Source organism: Takifugu rubripes, chromosome 7 (genome assembly GCF_901000725.2).
Source record: "Takifugu rubripes chromosome 7, fTakRub1.2, whole genome shotgun sequence".
NCBI lineage: Eukaryota > Metazoa > Chordata > Actinopteri > Tetraodontiformes > Tetraodontidae > Takifugu > Takifugu rubripes.
The window spans coordinates 9,298,289-9,319,474 of NC_042291.1; the positions used below are offsets into that span (position 1 = coordinate 9,298,289).

Here is a 21,186-nt window from a genome sequence, read left to right on the forward strand (position 1 = left end):
TACCTTTGTGCATTCATCTTGTTTTTTTGTGTCGTCTTTGCACCTGTATTCCATTATGTGCACGTGAGCAGCTGGCTAAAATATGCATGGTCATTGTCCCACAGTCATTACTTCAGATACGTTCCCTCTGTCCAGGTGACGAGTATTCCAGTCCATTTTTAGTCAAATCTAAAAAATAAAGTTTTAAAAAAAAGTTAAATAAGAAAGTGTATAGAAGACGGCAAAATTGCGTTTCGAACCCTCGCGTTACTATGGCAGCCGCCGTGAGAGCGTGACAGGCCCCGCGTTGCGAATGGAGCCTGGCAGAAAAGGATGACGTGACGTCACGTTTCCACGGTGACCGGGCTCCCGGTGGCACGTGGCATGTATAAAAGCGGAAGGCGGCCCCGTAGACTGCGCACACGGACTGGAGAAGCATCGACCCTGAGGTAAGCTGACAGAGCGAATACCATCCATACTGGATTTTTTTTTTTCAAATTAAGGAAGTTAAATCTTTTTTACAAGGTTGAACGTCTACCACATTTTTAAAATTTGAAGTTCTGGCTTACCGGCGCCCCTTGAAATGCCTTGAATAGCTTAGCTAGCTCCTGTATAAAATGACGCATACATTTCTAACACTGCTATTAATAAACGTCACGAAACCATTCACATATTGGGTTAATTCCTCAGGTCAAATTTTTTATCCTTCACAAACGTTGTCGGGTCGTGGACAAAATGGCTCTTGGCCTGGGATGTTCAGCGCTCTTACAGGATGAAGGTTACATTGATAGGGGAAGAGAACTGCGGGGATGGGAGGGGATGCAGCCGTGGCCTCGGAGCCTGTGGCTCCTGGGGCCTTTCCAGACCCATCAGAGCTCGATCAACGCACAGAAATGTCTTTAGTATCCCGCTTTGAAGAGGAACCGGCCCATTTGGTCAGCGCGACCCATTCATCCGAGCGGGTAACGTGACATTGGCAGCTCCCGCTGCTGCATCTTTGCGGAAGTAGATTAGTCCGTGTTACGTAATCCACTATTACGGAAATATCCGTTACCTTGCCTTTTTACAGCAAATATATCGTAAAACTCACGCCGATCGACGTTCGGGTGGGGGAAGATTTGAAGCATTGGCCTTAAAATGATTTGGTTTCGCGAAACGTGTCTTCTGGATGGAACACTGCGTGGTGGGCGGCGCGTCTACGTGCGTGTTCTGCTCCTCACGATGAAGTCTGGTTGCGCAGCCTGGCTTCATAAATGAGTCGTCCTCTCCAAATGGCAGGAAGCGGCTTTTGTGTTGCAAGAAAATAGGCTGTGGAGCCGATAGTGGTGCAGCGAGGACGGCTGGTGTCGCAGAATTCTGCCGCAGTTCGACTCCAGACTCGACAAACCTGTTGATGCGGTTTTAAACGAGACACTGCAACGATTTTCAGTTTAATTTTGACTCCCGTGTTTAAGTGCAGTGTTTGAATTATATTATTGGTTTTAAACCCAATCACATTATCTTTCTTTCAATTATCAAGACCAATGATTTCTATTTATGCACCCAGGCTTTAATGCTGTCATTATGTGTTGCTTATCGATTAAAATTCAAATTCTTCCTACTTGATTCACCTTTTTGGGGGGGTGTTATCAGCAGATGCAGCCATTTCTGGCCTTGGCTTGCAGCTGAAGGTTATGTCTCTTGTTAAACAAGGTCATGGCAGGCCTAGTGATGCTGCTGTGAAATGATGCCAACCCTTGGCTGTGGAAATAAATATCTAAGACTTTAAGGTGAAGACGTTACTTGTATGGAGGGTTGGGGCCCACTTGTCAGTCAAAGTTCTGGCTGAAGCTAAAGGTCACATAAGCATGCAATGTTGTGATCACACCTGGCCTGTGAAGCCTCCTGTGTTTATTGACAAGACACTGTATCTCAATATGGGAATAGTTTATTAGTGTATTAAAATAAGCAAAACATGCCTGCCCAAAAGGATTTTATTAATGTTATAATAGGGATACTTTGTATGTGGGGTGATGCACATTGTTTGCATCGAACCTACAGTTCATCTGACATTAATCCTGATTATTAATGTGTAATTGGATAGGATGAGAGGTAACCGCTCTGTTACTATGTAGCTAATGAGATTAGATTAGATTCAAGAAACATTAGTTGTTCCCTCAGGAAATAATGACAAATCATGAGATGAGAGACATGTTAGATAGGTTTTAAAAAGATCCTACAAGCAACGTTCTACATGGGGTTTGACATGGGTATAGCTCGATCGTTTTCCAGATAAATTATTCACCTGCCATCACACGGCTCAGTGTGTGTGTCTGTGCGTGTGTGTGTGTGTGTGTGTGTGTGGGAGGGGGGGCGACAATGCGGACCTGAAGTGACTCAGCAAGCTGCATTTGCAGTCTTCGTTTAAAGGAAATACGCCCTCTTATTCCCCCCAGAGCTTTCATGCTTGCAAATGCTTATTAATTTTCTTTGATTTTGTTTTTCCTTTTCGAAATGCAGTGTCTATGTTATTATGGGGAGCATTGTTTTGTCAGCATTAAAGAAGTACCCTTGTTCTTTAAATGTTCATGAAGCTGTCAGTCTTTGTGAGGTGTCAGCAGGAGCCCGTGCTCCCTAACTAGGACATGTAGCCTGTGGTTTTACTGGTGTTTGATGAGATGATGTTGGACATTTCACTGGCACAGTCTCCCTTCACACGTGAGTTTCACTCCTGAATTATAAGAGCATTCTGTCGGATCACTTGTCTACGTGACCACAAATGTCTGTTCCACCTCCCGAACCACATCCAAGTGACTTTCTCTTCTTAAATACTAATATACCCGGCGTTTTAAAAGATCCTTCGGAGTAAGTTGGCATATAGATTAGGTTTTTGTACAGCCTCGGTCATCAATAAAGGTGGAGGCATCATAAAGCCTTCTTCAAAAAGTGGGCGTTGTGCACCTGACAGTCATCCGTCTGGGAAGTAATCGATTTATTGGATCCACTAAGTGGTAAACAAGAGAAAAAAACAATGTTATGATTGAAAAGCCTCACTGGCCCTGAGCCAGTCAAGCACTGCATTGGGAAAATACTGAAAGGGAGACATTTGAGGAAGCTGCAAAATCCAACAGACAGTGAAGGCAGCTGAAGGAGGAATGCAGGGTCAACAGTGGTCAGGAAGTCTGTGAGGCCAGTCTGTGCATCCTGGCCACCAAAAGTGAAACATTTGTTCAAAAACTGTGGCAACTCCAAACACAGCTTAAATAGCTTAAGGTCCAGTTCAGTCTGCCTTGATAAAAAGGAAGTTCTGCCCAGTTTGTGCGTGACGTGTAATGTTTCTAGCAACAGCATGTGATTGTGCTTTGCAGGGAACATTTTGGTTTAGCAAAAATCTGGTTCTTAACTTCGAGGGGGTTGGCAGCAGTGCAAAGCTGGGTCGTAGCCTTTTTTTGGGCTTTATTTGCCCCGTCAGCTTGTTGTCTTTGTGCTTTTTTGGTTGACTGGTTGTGAACCATCAGTTTGCTCAAAGACCAACGACAGAAGCGCCCCATCTCTCCTGATTAGAATCTGTGGTAAGGGTAAAGTGGGTCACAGCACAGGGGGAGGGAGAGATCCAGACAGACGGGGAGTAGCTAGGACAGATATATGGGGACGTAGAGAGGATCTACAGTTTTTCAAAGTAAAATAAATGTGAATTTTAAATCTGCACAATGGTTCTGGTTGTTGGCTGGCCTCAGCAGATCGCAGCGCTGTAGTCCTCAACATGAAGATTCTTGGGTCTCTACAAACATGCCCCTGTGAGCTGGGACACGTCCGAATACCAGATATCAGTGCTTATTGAGCTATTGTGGAAAGAGGCGTCTCCATGAGCTGGATCTGTGAGAAGGATCATTAAAGCTGCAACAAATAGAGTGGAAACATCGATTCAGACCCCACAGCAATAATTGTGCTCCTTTTGGGAAAAAAAGAAATGTATTGCAGAAAATTGCATAATACATTTTAGATGTGCAAAACGTATCTTAGATACCGTTGTGTTTGTCTTGCAAACAGAAAACGTTCAAACCACTATTTTGTCTGTTGGTGGTTGAATCAAACTGGTTTAAAGAGCTTTTAGCTGCAGCACCTGCATATTTCTGCTGGTGACACAAACCAGCGTGTTAGGAACGACCTTTCCTGTGGTCGGTTTGAGAGGCAGTGTTTTCCCTCTCTGCATCAGCGCAGTTTTAGGTCGAAAACGCCACGGTAGCGAGAACAGCTTCCACTCATTTTGTCAATAATAGGTGCTCCCGTAGTGTGTTTCACCAGAGGGCCAGTCTGTCATGCACAGCATTCATGCAGATAGAAATAAGTGCACACCCCCCCACACAAAACAGATTATGAGATTAGTCTAAAACAACAACCAACCACTTTCAAGGACAGGCTATATTGCCCTTCCCCCTCTACCTGCACCTCGCACAGATAGGTAAACACACACTTACACACACCCACACACACAACAAACTGCTTCTTTTTGGAGAAAATAGCTAGAAGAAAGGAGCAGATTCCAGAGGAGGCGCAACAGGGGCAAGTAGACGCTTACAGTACGGGGCAGATATGGAGGTTAGGCCACGTTATGGTAGGTTACATAGTGGCATCAAGGAAATATTTGACCTGCCACTTCTCTGCCATTGTTGAAGCAGGCCTGTACATGCCATCGCAAAATATGAGTCAGTCTGAATTTTCTCCTCTACCAAAACAAACAAGTCACACCCGAAAACTTGCTGACTATATAAGGAAGGGCTAACAGTAACGGTCTCTAGGTTAAAATGACGAGTTTACTGTAAATTGTCACCAATTTAACTGGTGTCATCCCTGTTTGAGACACACACAACTCTGTTGAGAAGTGTTTATGTTTTAATTGGTGCATATCTACAGCTACAGGTTATCATCAACCGAGATTAGAGCTTCAAATTTCCTAACAGGTTCAATTATTTTTTTCATTATTCAGGTAATTCCCCCAACCAACAGCAATCATGTCAGACCTCTGCATTGGAATCAATGGGTGAGCATGTCTCTATCTCACACACAGTTATAATTACTTGTAAATGTAACTTCAATTTGCTATAATAAAAATAAATGACATTTATAACATCTGGATCAGTTGCTTCAGATAGAAAGTGGAAACTGGACCAAAATCACATTCCAAGTTTTTGAGGTCATTTGGCCAGTGTGACTTCCTGAGGATGTTTCCCACCATTTTGCCAAAGTGAATATAATTCATCTTTCTTCCTGTTCCAGCTTCGGGCGTATTGGCCGCTTGGTCTTGAGGGCTTGCCTTGAGAAAGGCATCAAGGTCGTGGCCATTAACGACCCCTTCATTGACCCAAACTACATGGTAAGTAGAATCACAGTGGTTCGTACAATACAGGTGTTTAAGGAATTTTTTCTAAACATAATATTTGTACATGCAAAGTGTTATTGTGGTACTAAAAGTAAAGCGACACCCTAAACCTGTCACTTTCATCTGTCTTTTTTAGGCCTACATGTTTAAATATGATTCCACTCACAGCCGCTTCAAGGGTGAAGTCAGAGAGGAGAACGGCAAGTTGATTGTTGATGACCACACCATATCCGTTTTCAAGTGGTACGTGACAATGATGTTTACAGTCGGCTGTCATGGCAACAGACTTTCCTGCCACCTGAGCCCTGTTGAAATTCTCTTTATCTTTCACCGACGTCAGCATGAAGCCAGCTGAGATCCCCTGGGGCAGCGCTGGTGCTCGGTATGTGGTTGAATCCACTGGAGTCTTCCTCAGCACGGAGAAGGCCTCCGTAAGTAGTCGCAAAAACAAGTGCACACGTGCACAGAAACGCACACGCAGCAGTTTGACCTGCCTCTCAACCACAGGCTCACATCCAAGCTGGTGCTAAGCGTGTGGTTGTGTCCGCTCCATCACCCGATGCTCCGATGTTTGTCATGGGCGTTAATGAGGACAAATATGACCCCTCTAGCATGACCATTGTCAGGTAACACACATGGCCTCATCTGTTGCCCACTTGTGACCCTCTAAGGCACACATGTGCGAGTCTGGTGATAACCGTGTTTGTCCTTGCATTTCCAGTAATGCCTCCTGCACCACCAACTGCCTGGCCCCCTTGGCCAAAGTCATCCATGATAACTTTGGCATCGAGGAGGCTCTCATGGTAAGTCAGAGTAAATATAGAACCGTGTCAGCACCATCTGAGCCTCGTATGATGGCCCGGGTCAGTGATGACTGATGTGATCACCCCCCCAGACTACAGTCCACGCCTACACGGCCACTCAAAAGACAGTGGACGGCCCCAGTGCCAAGGCCTGGCGCGACGGCCGTGGCGCCCATCAGAACATCATCCCTGCTTCCACCGGTGCTGCCAAGGCCGTGGGCAAGGTCATCCCTGAGCTCAATGGGTGAGGACAGGCTATTTATTATCAGGTCGATTAACAACAAAAGCTCCTGACTCACATGTCTGCTTTTCTCTGCCTCCAGCAAGCTGACAGGCATGGCATTCAGGGTGCCAGTGGCTGACGTGTCAGTGGTGGACCTGACCTGCCGTCTGTCCAAGCCTGCGTCTTATGCCACCATTAAGGAGGCCGTCAAGACAGCAGCCAATGGACCCATGAAGGGAGTACTGGGTTACACCGAGGACCAGGTAGCCACTTATTTCCCATTCAGCACTCTCAGACAATCACTTCACCCTTTAATATCAACCACATTGGATCCACTTGTGTCCGCTTTAGTCCATACTGCATATGTATTTTGCAGGTGGTCTCCTCTGACTTCATTGGGGACTCTCACTCCTCCATCTTTGATGCTGGCGCTGGCATCTCCCTGAACGACAACTTTGTCAAGCTCATTTCCTGGTTGGTTTTCAAACGTTTCTGCCATCGATTAAATCGCAAAGCCTTTTCATGTGCAACCACTTCACCCCGCATTTTTCTCATTGTTTCACTTCCTCTCTAGGTATGACAACGAGTATGGCTACAGCCACCGTGTTGCTGACCTGCTGCTGTATATGCACAAAAAGGAGTAGATACTTCCTGTCTGACATGGAAGCCGGGATATACAGCCCTAACCATTCTCCTATTTCCTCCTTTCTATTTTACACACAGGCCCCATTCATAGCTAATTCATAGCATCACAGCCCCTAACCCTACTACATTAAACGTAGTCTGCAGCAAGTGTGTTCACGTGTTCTGAGTTTATCTGTTCCTTTAATTAAAAGACTGTCGGTCGGTGACAGTGTTTGTGTCCGTGTGCCCCTCTTCACCTCCCACTGCCAATATAGATGTGTCTTCATCGGTCAGTACTATGGTAACTGCTGTATTCATCGCCCTGTTGGTGTTTCAGAGGCTAATGCCCAGTGGAGGAATGAAGCTGAGAGGCACAGCTACCTAAAGAGAAATAAAATCTGAAAAGCTGTCTTGTGCTTCCTTTTTTCTGTGACTCGGTGAAACTTGATCAGCAACTGTCTGACCAGTCATCTTTACTGTCATCAAATTATTTAGTACACTTGATTAGGTCATGATCACCTCTGTACATGCATAATGGAAGCATTTCCTTGGAATTGCAATTTTTATTGGAACTTCCTTGATGTCTCTTCTACAGTCCTTAGTTGATTTTATTATTTAAATCAGCTCAGTGAAAGCATCGGCGCTGACTGAGCGATAACAAAGCAACGATCCTGCACATCAACCAGCAGATTACGGTACTATTGGGGACCCAACGCGCACATTCTTTCCAGATATAGTTCGGTCTTCTGTCCAAATATGGCAACAGTGTTTTTTTAACTACCTGGTGTTTTGTTGGAAACTGCGACATGGAACGTGGTACAAACGGAGTCCTGTTTTTAGTTGAAGCTGTGCTTAATGGCTGATAACCAGATGGTAAAAATGGGTTTGCATTCTTTAAAACAACAAAGTCACAAAACTCTGTGGCCTTTGCATCATTATCAACTGCTGACCTTCAGCATGCACTAAGGATCCACACTCCCAAATCAATGGGTCCATGGCTGTTCAAGTCCTTCTTCTATGTATAAATAACTAAAATAAGACCTCATGGTTGACTCAGATTCTGAGCTGATTTTGGAGGAACAGCTGGAACTGATGGATGGATGGATGGATGGATGGATGGAAGGATGGATGGGAACGGTAACAAGGCACCTGTCCTTCCTGTTGGAGAACGTGGATGAACTAATGCTTGGATGAGCAGCTTCTATATTTTCATAGCTGCACTAATTCTAATGACTGCTTTAGCTGCTGTTTTGGTTTATTAATCAGAGGAATAATTAAGAATATAGAGGTGAGCCCAAGGACCTATGACCAGCATCTTCACAAAGATTCAAATGTGGACATTTGCCTGCTGCCTGATTTGCCCATCGAAGCTTGGAGGGATTTGCATTCAGCTTCGGATGCAGAATAGAAAAGTCACACATGACTGAATTTGATTCCACTTTCTTTTTGCTGCTTTTTTCATTTTTTTTTTCTCTAAAGTGTGATCTGTACAAGCAACACGAGGATATTTATTCATTCTTTGTTATTCAGTATGCAGTTTTTTTTGTTTTGTGGTAAAATCTAAAACATTTTTAATCTTAACAATTGTCTTGGGAGAAAAAATTAAAGATAATCAGATTGGCGAGAAAGAGTTTGAAGATGATGCCACATGCTCCACCTTGCATCCCCATTTTTTTTAAAAAAGATTATTATCCGCACAAGTACAGATTTGAAGGGTAAATATTTAGACTTCTTGAAGGATTGAGGAGGCTAAAGCTACAGAAAAAAGTGATTTGAGTGTTACAGACTCAACTGGATGCCACGTCGTGTGACATGTCTGAGGGAGTGGTTTGTTATTTCTGTATAAAAGCAGAATGAGAATTCTCCTTTAGTCAATGACCACTGCTGGACAGATTATTAAAGGTAAACAGGACTACAATGACAAGACAGGTCATGGGTAACAAGGTCTTCTTAGTGCTCAATGCCTGCTTCCTCTTCATGGCTGCCCAGCATCTGGACGCAGTGGTCGAACAGGAGTTTATTTACTATCCTTCAAAACAGATGACCTGGGAAAAGGCGAGACTGCACTGCCAGAAAAATAACATTGATTTGATTTCCTTCAAAACACTGGATAGGATGACGCCATCATGGTTTTTGAAGAGTCCAGAGATTCTGAAGATATTTCCGCTGTGGGTTGGTCTTGTCAGACACTCAGAGGACGCCACAGTCTGGAAGGAGGTCAGTTTCAAGTGAGTAACCTGCTATAAACTGTGATTTATCAAATGCAATCTACTAATAATAATTACAATAAAAGAATGAAGCTGCTAAAGGCTGTATTTGTTTTAGAACTGGTGGCCTATCAGAAGACAAAGTTACACGGAACATCAACTGGGATAACAGAAATTTGGAGCCTTATTGTGCATTTGTGTCGGAGACTGATCAAATGTGGCACAGTGAGCTGTGTTCAAATAAAAAATACTTCTATTGCTCACTTCTTAATGGGATTCAATATATTGAAATGGCCAGTAGCTGGGACAATGCTTCAAATTTCTGTCAAGATTTGTCTGGCCAACTAGTCAACATGCACGATATTACTGCATATAGCTTAAACAAGACCGGCTGGATTGGAGCGCATCAAATAAATTACATCTGGAGCTGGGTCGGCAATTTTACCCCCGCCCTCACCAAATGGGCACCAAATGAGCCACAATCTCAAAACTGCGTTGCTTTTAACGCGTCCACTCAAAAGTACCTCAGAGCTTTTTGCTCAGAGAAGCTGCATCCTTTCTGCCAGAATGACAATCTGCTCGTGGTGAAGGAGAATAAAACATGGGAGGAAGCTCTGAACCACTGCTTACAGCTCAATGCCTGTGAGAACTATTCATCTTGCAACTACACCTACAACCTCCTGAGCTTGAAGGAGGGGTCCAATCTCAACTATATCAGAAACAGAATCTACAGAGCAACTACCACTGAGGTTTGAATATTGCTGGTTGGTTCTGTTATCAATAAAGATATCATATTTCAGCCAGTGTTCATTCATGTATATTACTAAAATGCACAGGAATACAGCCAAGATAGAAAAGAACAAATCTTGAAGTATACTTTTTTGGCTACCTCAGAGTGTGGGCTTACTTTGTGTTTTTCAGGTGTGGACTGGCCTGCGCTTCCTGGGAGGGTCATGGTGGTGGGTAGATGGGAAGACACTGGACGAGAATTGGAAGCTGCCTAGTTGTCCATCTGAGAGGAACCACTGTGGGGCCCTGTCAAAATATGGGAAAAATAAATGGATCCTCGGGGATTGCTCAAAAAAGCAAAATTTCATCTGCTACAACAAATTAAACAGTAAATAGCCATTAGAAAAAAGAAAAAAACACAACAAAAACCCATCAGATTTAAAGTTTAGGGTTTTGTGTCCTTGAAGTTTTTTTTGCTTTAATTGTAGTGATTTTATTGTGAACATATATCATAACTATTGATCTATTCTTTTTTCCTTTTTATGTTTCATACAAAGTCATATTTTTCAGCTTTTACATTCCAACATATGATCAAAACCTTTTCTACTGTCTTTTCTTTCAAAATTCAAAAAAATTCTTTCCATTTCCTGTTAACAGACTGTTAAAATAAAAATAAAGATAACTTTTGTCTTAAAATATTTATTTGATTATTATGAGATAGTTTCACCTACACGCGGATCGAATCTTTCGTTCCTACCTCGTGTATTGTCGATGGTATTTTAGAGCTGAACCAAGTCTCCACTTCCGGGTGTCGTTCAGCGAGACACAGCAGTTGGTTTCTTCATAGATCTTACTTTTAGTAAGTGGCACTATTGTATTATTCTAGTTTGTTTTACAATTTGGCATATGGATTGATTACTTTTGCCTCACTGCCACAAACGAACTTCGCAGGTGTGAATACAGTTTGATTCATATACAAGTGTGGACCCAGCGATGGTGGCGCTGTAGCAAGCTAATGTAGAAAATAATTTTATATTCCAGCAAATTAGTTGCCAATATTCGATTATCTTTTAAGCGATATGCAAATGTATAGATTTTGTTATATGACCTTTTAAAAAAAAAATTAAAAAAAATGACATAGTCAATGTAATATGTTTTTACGTCGGACCTGGTCAAAAATAAAACTATCGTATAAGATTACTGATGTGCACTTTGATTATTTTGTGACGCCTTTTTTCAAACTTAATAATTTAAAATTATAGCATGCAGGTTTCCTTGATATATTGAAAAGTCTGTGCTTATGCCTTTCTTCTCCAGGGAGCTAAGTATCGTAGTAGGACATCATGACGCTGTTTCACTTCGGGAACTGTTTTGCTCTGGCTTATTTCCCTTACTTCATTACATACAAGTGCAGTGGCCTGTAAGTGTGTGAATTCTGCATCTACACAGTGGAAATGGGGCGCATGGTGTTGTTAGATTGGTTATTTCATGTTCTTGTGCTGAATAACGTGTGTAATGGGTGGTAATAAGCTTCTTTGCAATCTTGTAGATTCAGAAGGGGGGGGGGGGGGGCTGTTTAATCTTCTTAAAATGACACAATGTATTATTGAAGGAAGCCCTTTTGGTTTTCTGTTGTGGCAATTGTGCTCTTATTTTTAGTAGTCAAAATGACAAATTGTGCATTTTTCCACAACTTGCTCTTAATGACTTGGTCTATATGTATCCTGTCTTAACGTGGTCTACTGTTTTTAAATGGTCGTATTAATCTCACTTTGCATGTTCAACTTGTAGTTCAGAGTACAATGCTTTCTGGAGGTGTGTCCAGGCCGGGGCAACGTACCTGTTTGTCCAGCTCTGTAAAGTGAGTACACTTATAAATTTATTTAAACCCCTGTCTCTTTCATCATTTTAGTTGCATGATGCATAAAAAAAGAGCTATGCCAACAATGCTCACTTATCATTTGGTGTTGCAGATGCTGTTTCTGGCTACATTTTTTCCAACATGGGAAGGAGGAGCAGGAGTTTATGACTTTGTTGGAGTGAGTGTTTTAACGCCGCCTTTTTTTTATTGCTTCAGTTTTGCAGTAGTTAATAGTACCCATTTCTGCAAGAGTCTTTAACGTCTGTTTGTCGTTCTAGGAATTTATGAAGGCAACGGTGGATCTGGCAGACCTGCTGGGCCTCCACCTTGTAATGTCTCGTAATCCTGGTAAAGGAGAATATAAGATCATGGTGGCTGCTATGGGCTGGGCAACAGCAGAGCTGGTAATGTCAAGGTAGGCTGCAGCAACCTTTCTTCAGAAAGTAGTAATATTATCTGCCATATGTAATCATTGCAACTCTGTTTTTGTCTGATTATTGGATCTCTAGGTGTCTTCCTCTCTGGGTGGGGGCCAGAGGGATTGAGTTTGACTGGAAATACATCCAAATGAGCTTTGACTCTAACATTAGTTTAGTAAGTAGCTTTGTTCTTTAATATTATGACTCTTTTCGTACCTGTGGAAAACCTTTATAGTCCAGGTTATATACGCAGTCCAAAGTCATTCATGTTTGGTTTATAAGAGACTCTATCCTGCTTCTAGGATTGAGTGTGTGAGTGGATAGTGTGTGCCTGGTGCTCCAAACCAAAACGTAAATAATCACAAAGCTGAGAAGTGTTTTCAGTGCAAATAAACTGATGATATTCGGTAAAAAAATGGACAAGCTGATGTGCTGGTCATGTTTCGATGGTCTCCAGAACATATGATCATCACCATCATGTTTGAGCAGCCAAAGTGATGCACAGTTGTAAATCTGTTCTGTTAAAAAGTTACCATAGAAATGATCTTCCCCCATTCATTAGGATTAGAATCTCAATAGCTGTAAAATCTTGAAACATTTTCCTCTGATCCAGTTCATTATCTCCTTATCTATATATTGTGCCAATGAGACATGCTTTTATTTTTTTCCTCCATTTTTATAGGTCCATTATATTGCCATGGCAGCGGTGGTGTGGATGTTCACGCGATATGACCTTCCTAAGAGCTTCAGACTCCCTGTGACTGTTTTACTGGCTCTGTGTGTCTACAAAGCGTTCTTAATGGAGTGAGTTGTATTTTAGACACATTAAGATTCATCATTTGTGTAAAAACAAGAACAGGCTTCTGGCCATAAGAGTTGCTGATTGTTTCTTTGTACGGCCACCAGGTGGCACTGTGGAACTGCGTAGAACCCATGGTCTAAATTGACGATATTGACTATTTTGGGTTGTGTTTCTTGTCTTTGTGTCTGCAGGTTGTTCATCCACATCTTCCTCTTGGGTAGCTGGACAGTGTTGTTGGTGAAGGCGGTGCTGACGGGTGCCATCGCTCTCTGCTCGTTGTTTCTGTTCGTCACACTAGTCCACAGCAACTAGGCACAAACTCAGCACCCTGACATAATCCATCAGCGGCCTTTCTGATCCAGACTGTACAAAGGTTGTCATGAATCAGTAGCCATCCCTAGATGACGGTTATGTCACCTTACAGAGCGCTAACGAGTCGAACTGGTCTGATGCACTAAACCGTAGCCGTAAACACCTGGTAACGAGTTCTGGCAGATTCCACAACATGCATGAGCTTAGATTAGACAGTAAATAAAATAATGAAGGTAGTTCCCTAATGAGCCACATTCATCAGTTTATTTATATGGATTTAAATATAGCAGTTACTTAAATACTTCTTAAGGTCCACTTATTATTGCCACATTTGTTATCTGTGATTTTGACATTAAACTTTTCTTTTGTTTTGTCTCAGGGCTCTCTTTTTAATTTTAGTCGATTTTTAAATGATTCTGACCTGAATACCAGTAGTCTGTGGGCAAATCATTACCCATAGACATGTATTGGAAGATTAGCTGGTGTCTGCTTCTCCTACTGTCTCACGAATGTCACCGTCAGGTCAAGGGTCATATGGCAGAGGGGCAGCACAGAAGTTATAAAAGAAGGTAGATGACTAGGAATGACATAAAACTTTTGTATTTAGTATTAAATTTGTGTTATTGTTAGATCCATTATATTAAAGTTATCTCTTATTTGCTTTTACCTCATTTGTTTTTCTCGTGTTTCAGGTCGTTTGAACCTAACACATTCCAAACTATACATATGGACTTCATAGAATTAAATAAAAGTGAAGGGAAAAAATACTGTCTAGTCATAATAGATGCATTTTCAAAATGGATAGAACTATTTCCAACAAAAAACCCAGATGCGCTAACAGTTGCTAAAGCACTCTGCAAAGATATCATACCCAGATATGGTATCCCAGAAAAGTCCTGTGTTTTATTATTTTGCCTCATAAGAAAACGAAGTACTGGTGATCAGGGGACAAAGGACGGGTTTCATCCCTGAAAACTAACACCGCTGTGCAGATAGTGCACAGTAGAAGGCCGTGTTAGTGTCCTCCCTTTGACCAGAGAACTTTTCTGTGAGACCACATAGTACAACATGCCGCTGTTCAAGAAAAAGGATGTCGAACTTGAGGGGGATGAAAAGTTTGTGGAAGGAGATGCAGAAGGTTCGGGGAAAATAAGACATATAGATGGAACCAAGTAAGTTGAGAGACATATAGATGGAACAAAGTAAGTTGAGAGACATATAGATGGAACCAAGTAAGTTGAGAGACATATAGATGGAACAAAGTAAGTTGAGAGACATATAGATGGAACAAAGTAAGTTGAGGAGTAAAGCCATAGGAAAGACATAGGAAAGGTCAACCTTTAAAAACTGGAGCATTTTTGTTTGTAGACGGCTCATCAAAGAAAAATGAGCAACCTTTAAAGAAGAATCTATGTATGACCAGCAGGAAAATCTATCCTACCAGAAAATCTGTGTAAATATGCTGCTATATTGAGCCATGGTGTAACACATGTCTCAACAGGAGGGATGGTAGGACAGATACAGCAGCATTATACAACCTATGGATTTAATTCTATTCAAAACATTTTTGTAAAACATGTCTGACGTGTGCAAGACATAATTCACAGGGAAATCTGAGACCAAGGAGAGGAGAATTTCCTGCTCCCCAATATCCATTCTGTGAGATCCATTATATTAAAGTTATCTCTTACGTGTTGGAGATCTGTAACTGAGCACATCTCCCCGTCCTCCTTGCTGCAAGTGAAATTCAAAACTGTTGTCTTTGCCTCATTTGTTTTTCTCGTGTTTCAGGTCGTTTGAACCTAACATTTTGGTCCTTCGAGCCGGATTCCAACACACCTGAAGGGTCCAGTGGTTGAGGCTGAACCTCAGGAAAGACCATAAACTAATCACTTTTTTAGGCAGGCCGCCTAGGTGCGACCTAAGATACCCTTTCCGGGACTGGGCTTCAGCTCACTGCTTGGACCCTGACGGTTGACGGAATTCCAGGAGGAAAAGGCAACAGTGGTGAGCAGTGATGGGACGAGCGACACTGGTGCGTCAACACTGTGCCGAGAGCTCAAGAGTGAAACGCCGTATCGGTGCGTGTATTGCTTTAAGAAAGAATCACGTGACCGATACAGGAATCGTATCGTTTGGATGTGCCGCGCCAAAGTGTGTTTATAAGGAAACAAACTGTATCGACATGTCGTGGGTTTGTTGGATGGAGTTTTGCAGTTGCGCAATTATGTATCGTTCTAAGAAGTTTTCCCCAGTGTGGAATAATTTTGATCTTGTGACTCCAAACAAGGGAAATCTTTTTCTCCTTTGAGCATTGTTTACTGTTATATACAATTTTTTAACGGTGGCGCTTTGCACTTACTTTATCAAGTGAATGACCTGTGATACATGATAGTCAGTTAAAAAGCCTTACAGTTGCTTTATTCATTTTTTCTCATAATAACGAGATCCTGATCTCGAAATCATGAGATAGGGTGTCTATTAAGTGAATGCAAGGCGCCACCTTAGTTTTTACTCTGTTCTAGTAAGGGGTTTGAATTGTTTGTAACGCTTTATGTTATTGTAGGTGAAGTGTCGGCTCTGCTCCACAGAGCTCTCTTACATCAATAAGAGCACTTCATCAATGCTGAGGCATTATAGAGCTCGGCATGGCAATGGAGAATTGGCAGATACTCGTGACAGAACCAGAAAACATATCCACATCTGCATCAGCTTGCACTTAAAACTCTCTGCTCACCATCGTCATCTGTACCGTGTGAAAGAGTATTTTCTAAGGCTGGGGAGCTGGTGTTTAAGAGGAGAAATCGCCTTGGAGCAAAGACACTCCAAAAACTTTTGTTCCTCAATAAAAATTCATAAACTAATCACTTTTGTATTATTTCATATGATTTAACAGTTAACAAAGAATGTGTGTACATAAGTAAAAAAATTGTAACTGAATTATATTTTATATACCAACTCAGTTTAGCAAACAAGGAATTTTTTTACCTGCAATCATTTTATAACTACTGCAGGGGTCACTACAGTGCCGACACAGTTTGTGTAGTGTGTCAATACACTCCTTGACGTATCGTCCCATCACTAGTGGTGAGCATGTTTTGAATTCAAAAGTGTGTGTGATGATTGTCGGGGACTTAATGTAAAATTGCGATAAACACTAAGGCAGTGTTTTGGGAGAGAGGAACCCGAAAGTCCTCTGTAAGACGAAATGAGAAACAAACCCTGTGAATACTAGTCAATGGCAGGTAAATAAGAGTACTAAGGTCAGTACTAAGGCAGGGCGAGGGAGTCCTGGCCACGTGAAAAAGAAATTAAGTCACGACAAATCATCCAAAAGAGTGATTGTGAGTGTGAAAGGATTGTTAAATACCACTAGGTATTTTCAATCATACCAAAGCAGTGGGACAGTAAGTGATAAGGCCCCTGTGGATGCAGAGGCAAGACTCTCCACTCCAAAGAGTTGAAGTGAGAAGTACCACAACGGTGTGACGGGTATGGTATGGACCCAAGTGCAGTACAAAACAGGCAATGAACTGATGATCAGTTAACAGGTTTATTAACTGCAATCTGGCAAACAAAGAACAGTTCGAGGGCGGGGCAGCGGACTTGGTCGAGGCAGGCAAAAAGTCAGTAACCGGGAGGCAGGCAGAATCAGGCAAACAATCCAGAGGGGGACTGGCTGAGCACGTGGTCAAAACGGAAGACAGAGTTAATTTACCGGGGGTCAGGCAGAACAGGCAGGTCATACACAGGCAGGGTCGATTCCAGGAAGACAGGCAGGTAAACGCTGGAAGGTCATGCATAGCAGAGACAATCTGGCACTGAGTGAGTGTGAGGCTGGAGAATATATACTGGTAGGTGAGCTGATTGATGAGTGAGGGCAGGTGTGTGATCAATGACTGAGAGCAGGTGTGGTGATCAGAGGGTGTGGTGTGAGCAGGGCAGTGGAAAAGTACTGAGTCCATGGGCTGGAGCAGAGTGTGACAAACGGTTTGATTAATTATCACCCCACTGAGATCAACATCCCAGTTTTAGGTCACCCTATGTGCAAGACTGGACCAAATTCTTAATAAAAAAACAAACAAAAAAACGGTAAATTAGGATAAGGTTAACTCGTAAAATGAAAAAAAAAACAGAGAGAAAAGAAGAGCTAAAAGTTAAAACCCAATCCTCCAAAAATGGGGACAAGTAAAAGCAAACAAAGGCTCAGAGATTAATTGCGGTGTAAGGACTGGAAATTCATCGACAAACAAAAATCCAAAGAAACTTGCTAATCTAGATAAGTAGATAAATGATTATGGATTCAAAGGACAGCTAAACTCACAACAAACTGTTGCCTCAGAGGTGAGACCTGGTTAAACTTAGCCATTGATTAAGTAGGTTATAACTTAGCCGTAATTAAGTTAAGAAAATAGGAAATTGTGTTTGTGTGTGAATGGAGGACTAAGCCATTGAAAGAGTTGATAGGAGAACTCTGCTAGTCCTGTGTATAGTCCCAAACTATACATATGGACTTCATAGAAATAAATAAAAGTGAAGGAAAAAAATACTGTCTAGTCATAATAGATGCATTTTCAAAATGCATAGAACTATTTCCAATAAAAAACCCAGATGCGCTAACAGTTGCTAAAGCACTCTGCAAAGATATCATACCCAGATATGGTATCCCAGAAAAAATTTACTCTGATAATGGTACTCATTTTGTAAATCAAGTTGTTAAAAAGATCAAGATTCAAGATTCAAGATTCAAGAGTACTTTATTGATCCCTTTAGGGGGTGTCCATCAGGGAAATTAGCATCTCCAAAGAAACGTACAGCACTGTACAAAATTTCCCACCACCATTACACCCCATTAAACCTATTAAAGATAATAAAAATATAATAAAATAAGAAATAAAATAGAATAAATTAAAAATAGAATATGAATATAAATATAAAACTATAAAAATGTTCCAGTTCTCCTGTTGGCCCTCCTCCCCCCCTGTGAGGAGTTGAACAGCCTGATGGCTCGGGGGATGAATGAGTTCCCCAGTCTGTTTGTCCTGAACTTGGGGAGGCGCAGCCTCTGGCTGATCAGGCTTCTCTGGCTGTGGATGATTTGGCTAAGCTCTATATAAACATTACAAGCACCGCAGGCCGAACTCCTTATGAGATCTTATTTGGAAGACCGTACAGGTTTCCTCAGTTCAAAAACTACTGGGAGACAAATGATGAGTCTAATCTAGCTGATTACATGAGAAGAATGTTAGAAAAACAAAACCAAGATCATGAAACTGAGACGCCTTCTGTCTCCCAACAGAAAATCCAACCGGTGGAGCCAGGCGATTGGGTCCTAGTGAGAAGCGTAAAAAAGAAACACTGGTATTCACCTAAGTGGGAAGGACCTTACCAAGTTCTTTTGTCTACACCTACTGCTGCTAAAATAGCTGAAAGATCAACCTGGGTACACCTCACTCATTGCAAGAAGGTCATTTCTGTTGAAAACTCCGACCGGGAAGGTGATGCAAAGTCTGATAATAGGGTGGACTTAGACGAATAGAGTCTGGGTAGACCCGAAAGTCAGTGAAGTTTTAAGAGCCGCCGACTCACTTAGGGAGGCTACTTCAACAGGTTATGGTCCATAAATAGTGTACCGATTTCATAAACATCACAAGGACAGCAGCGGGTAAAATAAACAAAAGATAATACAAAAAAAAAAGAAAAATACAGAAGATTGGCTGATGCTGTAGTATACTAGCCTCGGTGCTAACTGTAATTATAGTATTCCTGATAATCATAATAGTTATACTAAGTCTCCAACTGAAAGAGTTGATAGGAGAACTCTGCTAGTCCTGTGTTTTATTATTTTGCCTCTTAAGAAAACGAAGTACTGGTGATCAGGGGACAAAGGACGGGTTTCATCCCTTAAAACTAACACCGCTGTGCAGATAGTGCACAGTAGAAGGCCGTGTTAGTGTCCTCCCTTTGACCAGAGAACTTTTCTGTGAGACCACATAGTACAACATGCCGCTGTTCAAGAAAAAGGATGTCGAACTTGAGGGGGATGAAAAGTTTGTGGAAGGAGATGCAGAAGGTTCGGGGAAAATAAGTCAGGAAAGGTGGAGAAGAAAGTTGAATTTTTCAGGCAAACTCTGCACTACAGATATTCTGGAGTGGCAGACAAACCTGGAAATTGAGAAAGTAAGTTGAGAGACATATAGATGGAACCAAGTAAGTTGAGAGACATATAGATGGAACCAAGTAAGTTGAGAGACATATAGATGGAACAAAGTAAGTTGAGAGATATAGCCATAGGAAAGACATAGGAAAGGCACAAAACAGGCACAAAACAGATGACGGAGAACCACATGACTGCCAAGAATTAGCTGAACAAACTGCAAAAAGTGATTTAGATCAACCTTTAAAAACTGGAGCATTTTTGTTTGTAGACGGCTCATCAAAGAAAAATGAGCAATCTTTAAAGAAGAATCTATGTATGACCAGCAGGAAAATCTATCCTACCAGAAAATCTGTGTAAATATGCTGCTATATTGAGCCATGGTGTAACACATGTCTCAACAGGAGGGATGGTAGGACAGATACAGCAGCATTATACAACCTATGGATTTAATTCTTATTCAAAACATTTTTGTAAAACATGTCTGACGTGTGCAAGACATAATTCACAGGGAAATCTGAGACCAAGGAGAGGAAAATTTCCTGCTCCCCAATATCCACTCTGTTAGATCCATTATATTAAAGTTATCTCTTATTTGCTTTTACCTTGTTATATTCTTTATTCTTGTTATATTGTTTCTCATTACTTCATGTTTCCTATTATTTGCTAATGCTTAATGTTCATGATGCTTGATGTGTCAACTCGAACTTCTCTGGCCAAGGGCGACAGAAATGCAGCTGCTGTGGGGAAGTGACATTGACTGGAGACAGAGCTGCAGGGCCTGACCCAGGAGGCGGGTTAGGGTTAGGGCCTGACAATGACCCAGGAGGTGTTCTTTTAATCTGTCTGACATGGAAGAATGTGCTGTGTGCGAGCTAAGCTAATCAAATCAGTGAAGACCTACGTATAATCTCACCATTATGATTTACAGTCTTTTGCTTTGTTTGGGACCTGCTATCTTGTGTTTCCCCCTCCCTTAGGCACATTTGAATTCTGTAACTAGGGACCTCCTAATTTCAATAAAAGAAGGATGGCGGGAGTTGTGCGTCAGAACGTGTTGGAGATCTGTAACTGAGCACACCTCCCCGTTCTCCTTGCTGCAAGTAAAATTCAAAACTGTTGTGTTTGCCATTTGTTTTTCTCGTGTTTCAGGTCGTTTGAACCTAACAATTATATTCCAGCTTTTAAACCACAATGTCATCTGTATCTGTTTTTGCTTTTTGACAGAAACATCTATTATTCGGTGTTTCCTGACCTTTGGGACAAATTGACAGTAATTTGACCTCATCCAATTCAACACAATAGACTGAGAAATTAGACCTAAATGGATAAAAGGCTTCACGGATGTTCTGAAAGTCTCTGTGAAAGTAGTTTCTGCAAACAGATGAAACGCTTCCTGATTAGGCAGAAGCTAGAGGAGACGAGAGGAGAGGGGTAGAGGAGAGGAGAGGAGAAGTAGAGTGAAGGGGAGGTAGAGGAGAGGAGAGGAGAGGAGAGGAGAGGAGAGGAGAGGAGAGGAGAGGAGAGGAGAGGAGAGGAGAGGAGAGGAGAGGAGAGGAGAGGAGAGGAGAGGAGAGGGAGAAGGAGATACAAACTAAAAAAGAAGAAGAAAGAAATCAGCTCATGTACACTGATTATTCCACTAGACTTCCACACAACACATCTCTGTAGTCTTCTCACTCTGTGGGTCGACTGCAGCCTAAACAAAGCT

At 41.9% G+C, this 21,186-nt stretch overlaps 3 protein-coding genes across 4 annotated transcripts; all 3 read left to right on the forward strand.

Moving 5' to 3' along the window:
* Window positions 1–325: 325 nt before the first annotated feature.
* On the forward strand, window positions 326–7,398 carry gapdhs (glyceraldehyde-3-phosphate dehydrogenase, spermatogenic). The gene is made up of 11 exons (XM_003965929.3): window positions 326–428; window positions 4,946–4,999; window positions 5,236–5,332; window positions 5,475–5,581; window positions 5,679–5,769; window positions 5,846–5,964; window positions 6,060–6,141; window positions 6,234–6,385; window positions 6,465–6,627; window positions 6,741–6,838; window positions 6,939–7,398. The coding sequence occupies exons 2-11, from the start codon at window positions 4,971–4,973 to the stop codon at window positions 7,006–7,008; spliced, it is 1,008 nt and encodes a 335-aa protein (XP_003965978.1). The 5' UTR covers window positions 326–428; window positions 4,946–4,970; the 3' UTR covers window positions 7,009–7,398.
* A 126-nt stretch (window positions 7,399–7,524) lies between these two features.
* On the forward strand, window positions 7,525–10,664 carry LOC105416653 (macrophage mannose receptor 1-like). Its single transcript, XM_011605392.2, has 3 exons — window positions 7,525–9,216; window positions 9,314–9,944; window positions 10,117–10,664. The coding sequence occupies exons 1-3, from the start codon at window positions 8,906–8,908 to the stop codon at window positions 10,318–10,320; spliced, it is 1,146 nt and encodes a 381-aa protein (XP_011603694.2). The 5' UTR covers window positions 7,525–8,905; the 3' UTR covers window positions 10,321–10,664.
* Window positions 10,665–10,666: 2 nt separating this feature from the next.
* tmem147 (transmembrane protein 147) lies at window positions 10,667–13,695 on the forward strand. 2 transcript variants are annotated; one of them, XM_003965930.3, is made up of 8 exons: window positions 10,667–10,783; window positions 11,242–11,344; window positions 11,716–11,785; window positions 11,898–11,963; window positions 12,064–12,200; window positions 12,295–12,379; window positions 12,887–13,008; window positions 13,198–13,695. In XM_003965930.3, the coding sequence occupies exons 2-8, from the start codon at window positions 11,268–11,270 to the stop codon at window positions 13,316–13,318; spliced, it is 678 nt and encodes a 225-aa protein (XP_003965979.1). In that variant the 5' UTR covers window positions 10,667–10,783; window positions 11,242–11,267; the 3' UTR covers window positions 13,319–13,695. The 2 variants fall into 2 exon arrangements, with proteins under 2 accessions (XP_003965979.1, XP_011603695.1); XM_011605393.2 differs by having other exon boundaries at window positions 10,753–10,875; window positions 13,198–13,694.
* Window positions 13,696–21,186: the final 7,491 nt, after the last annotated feature.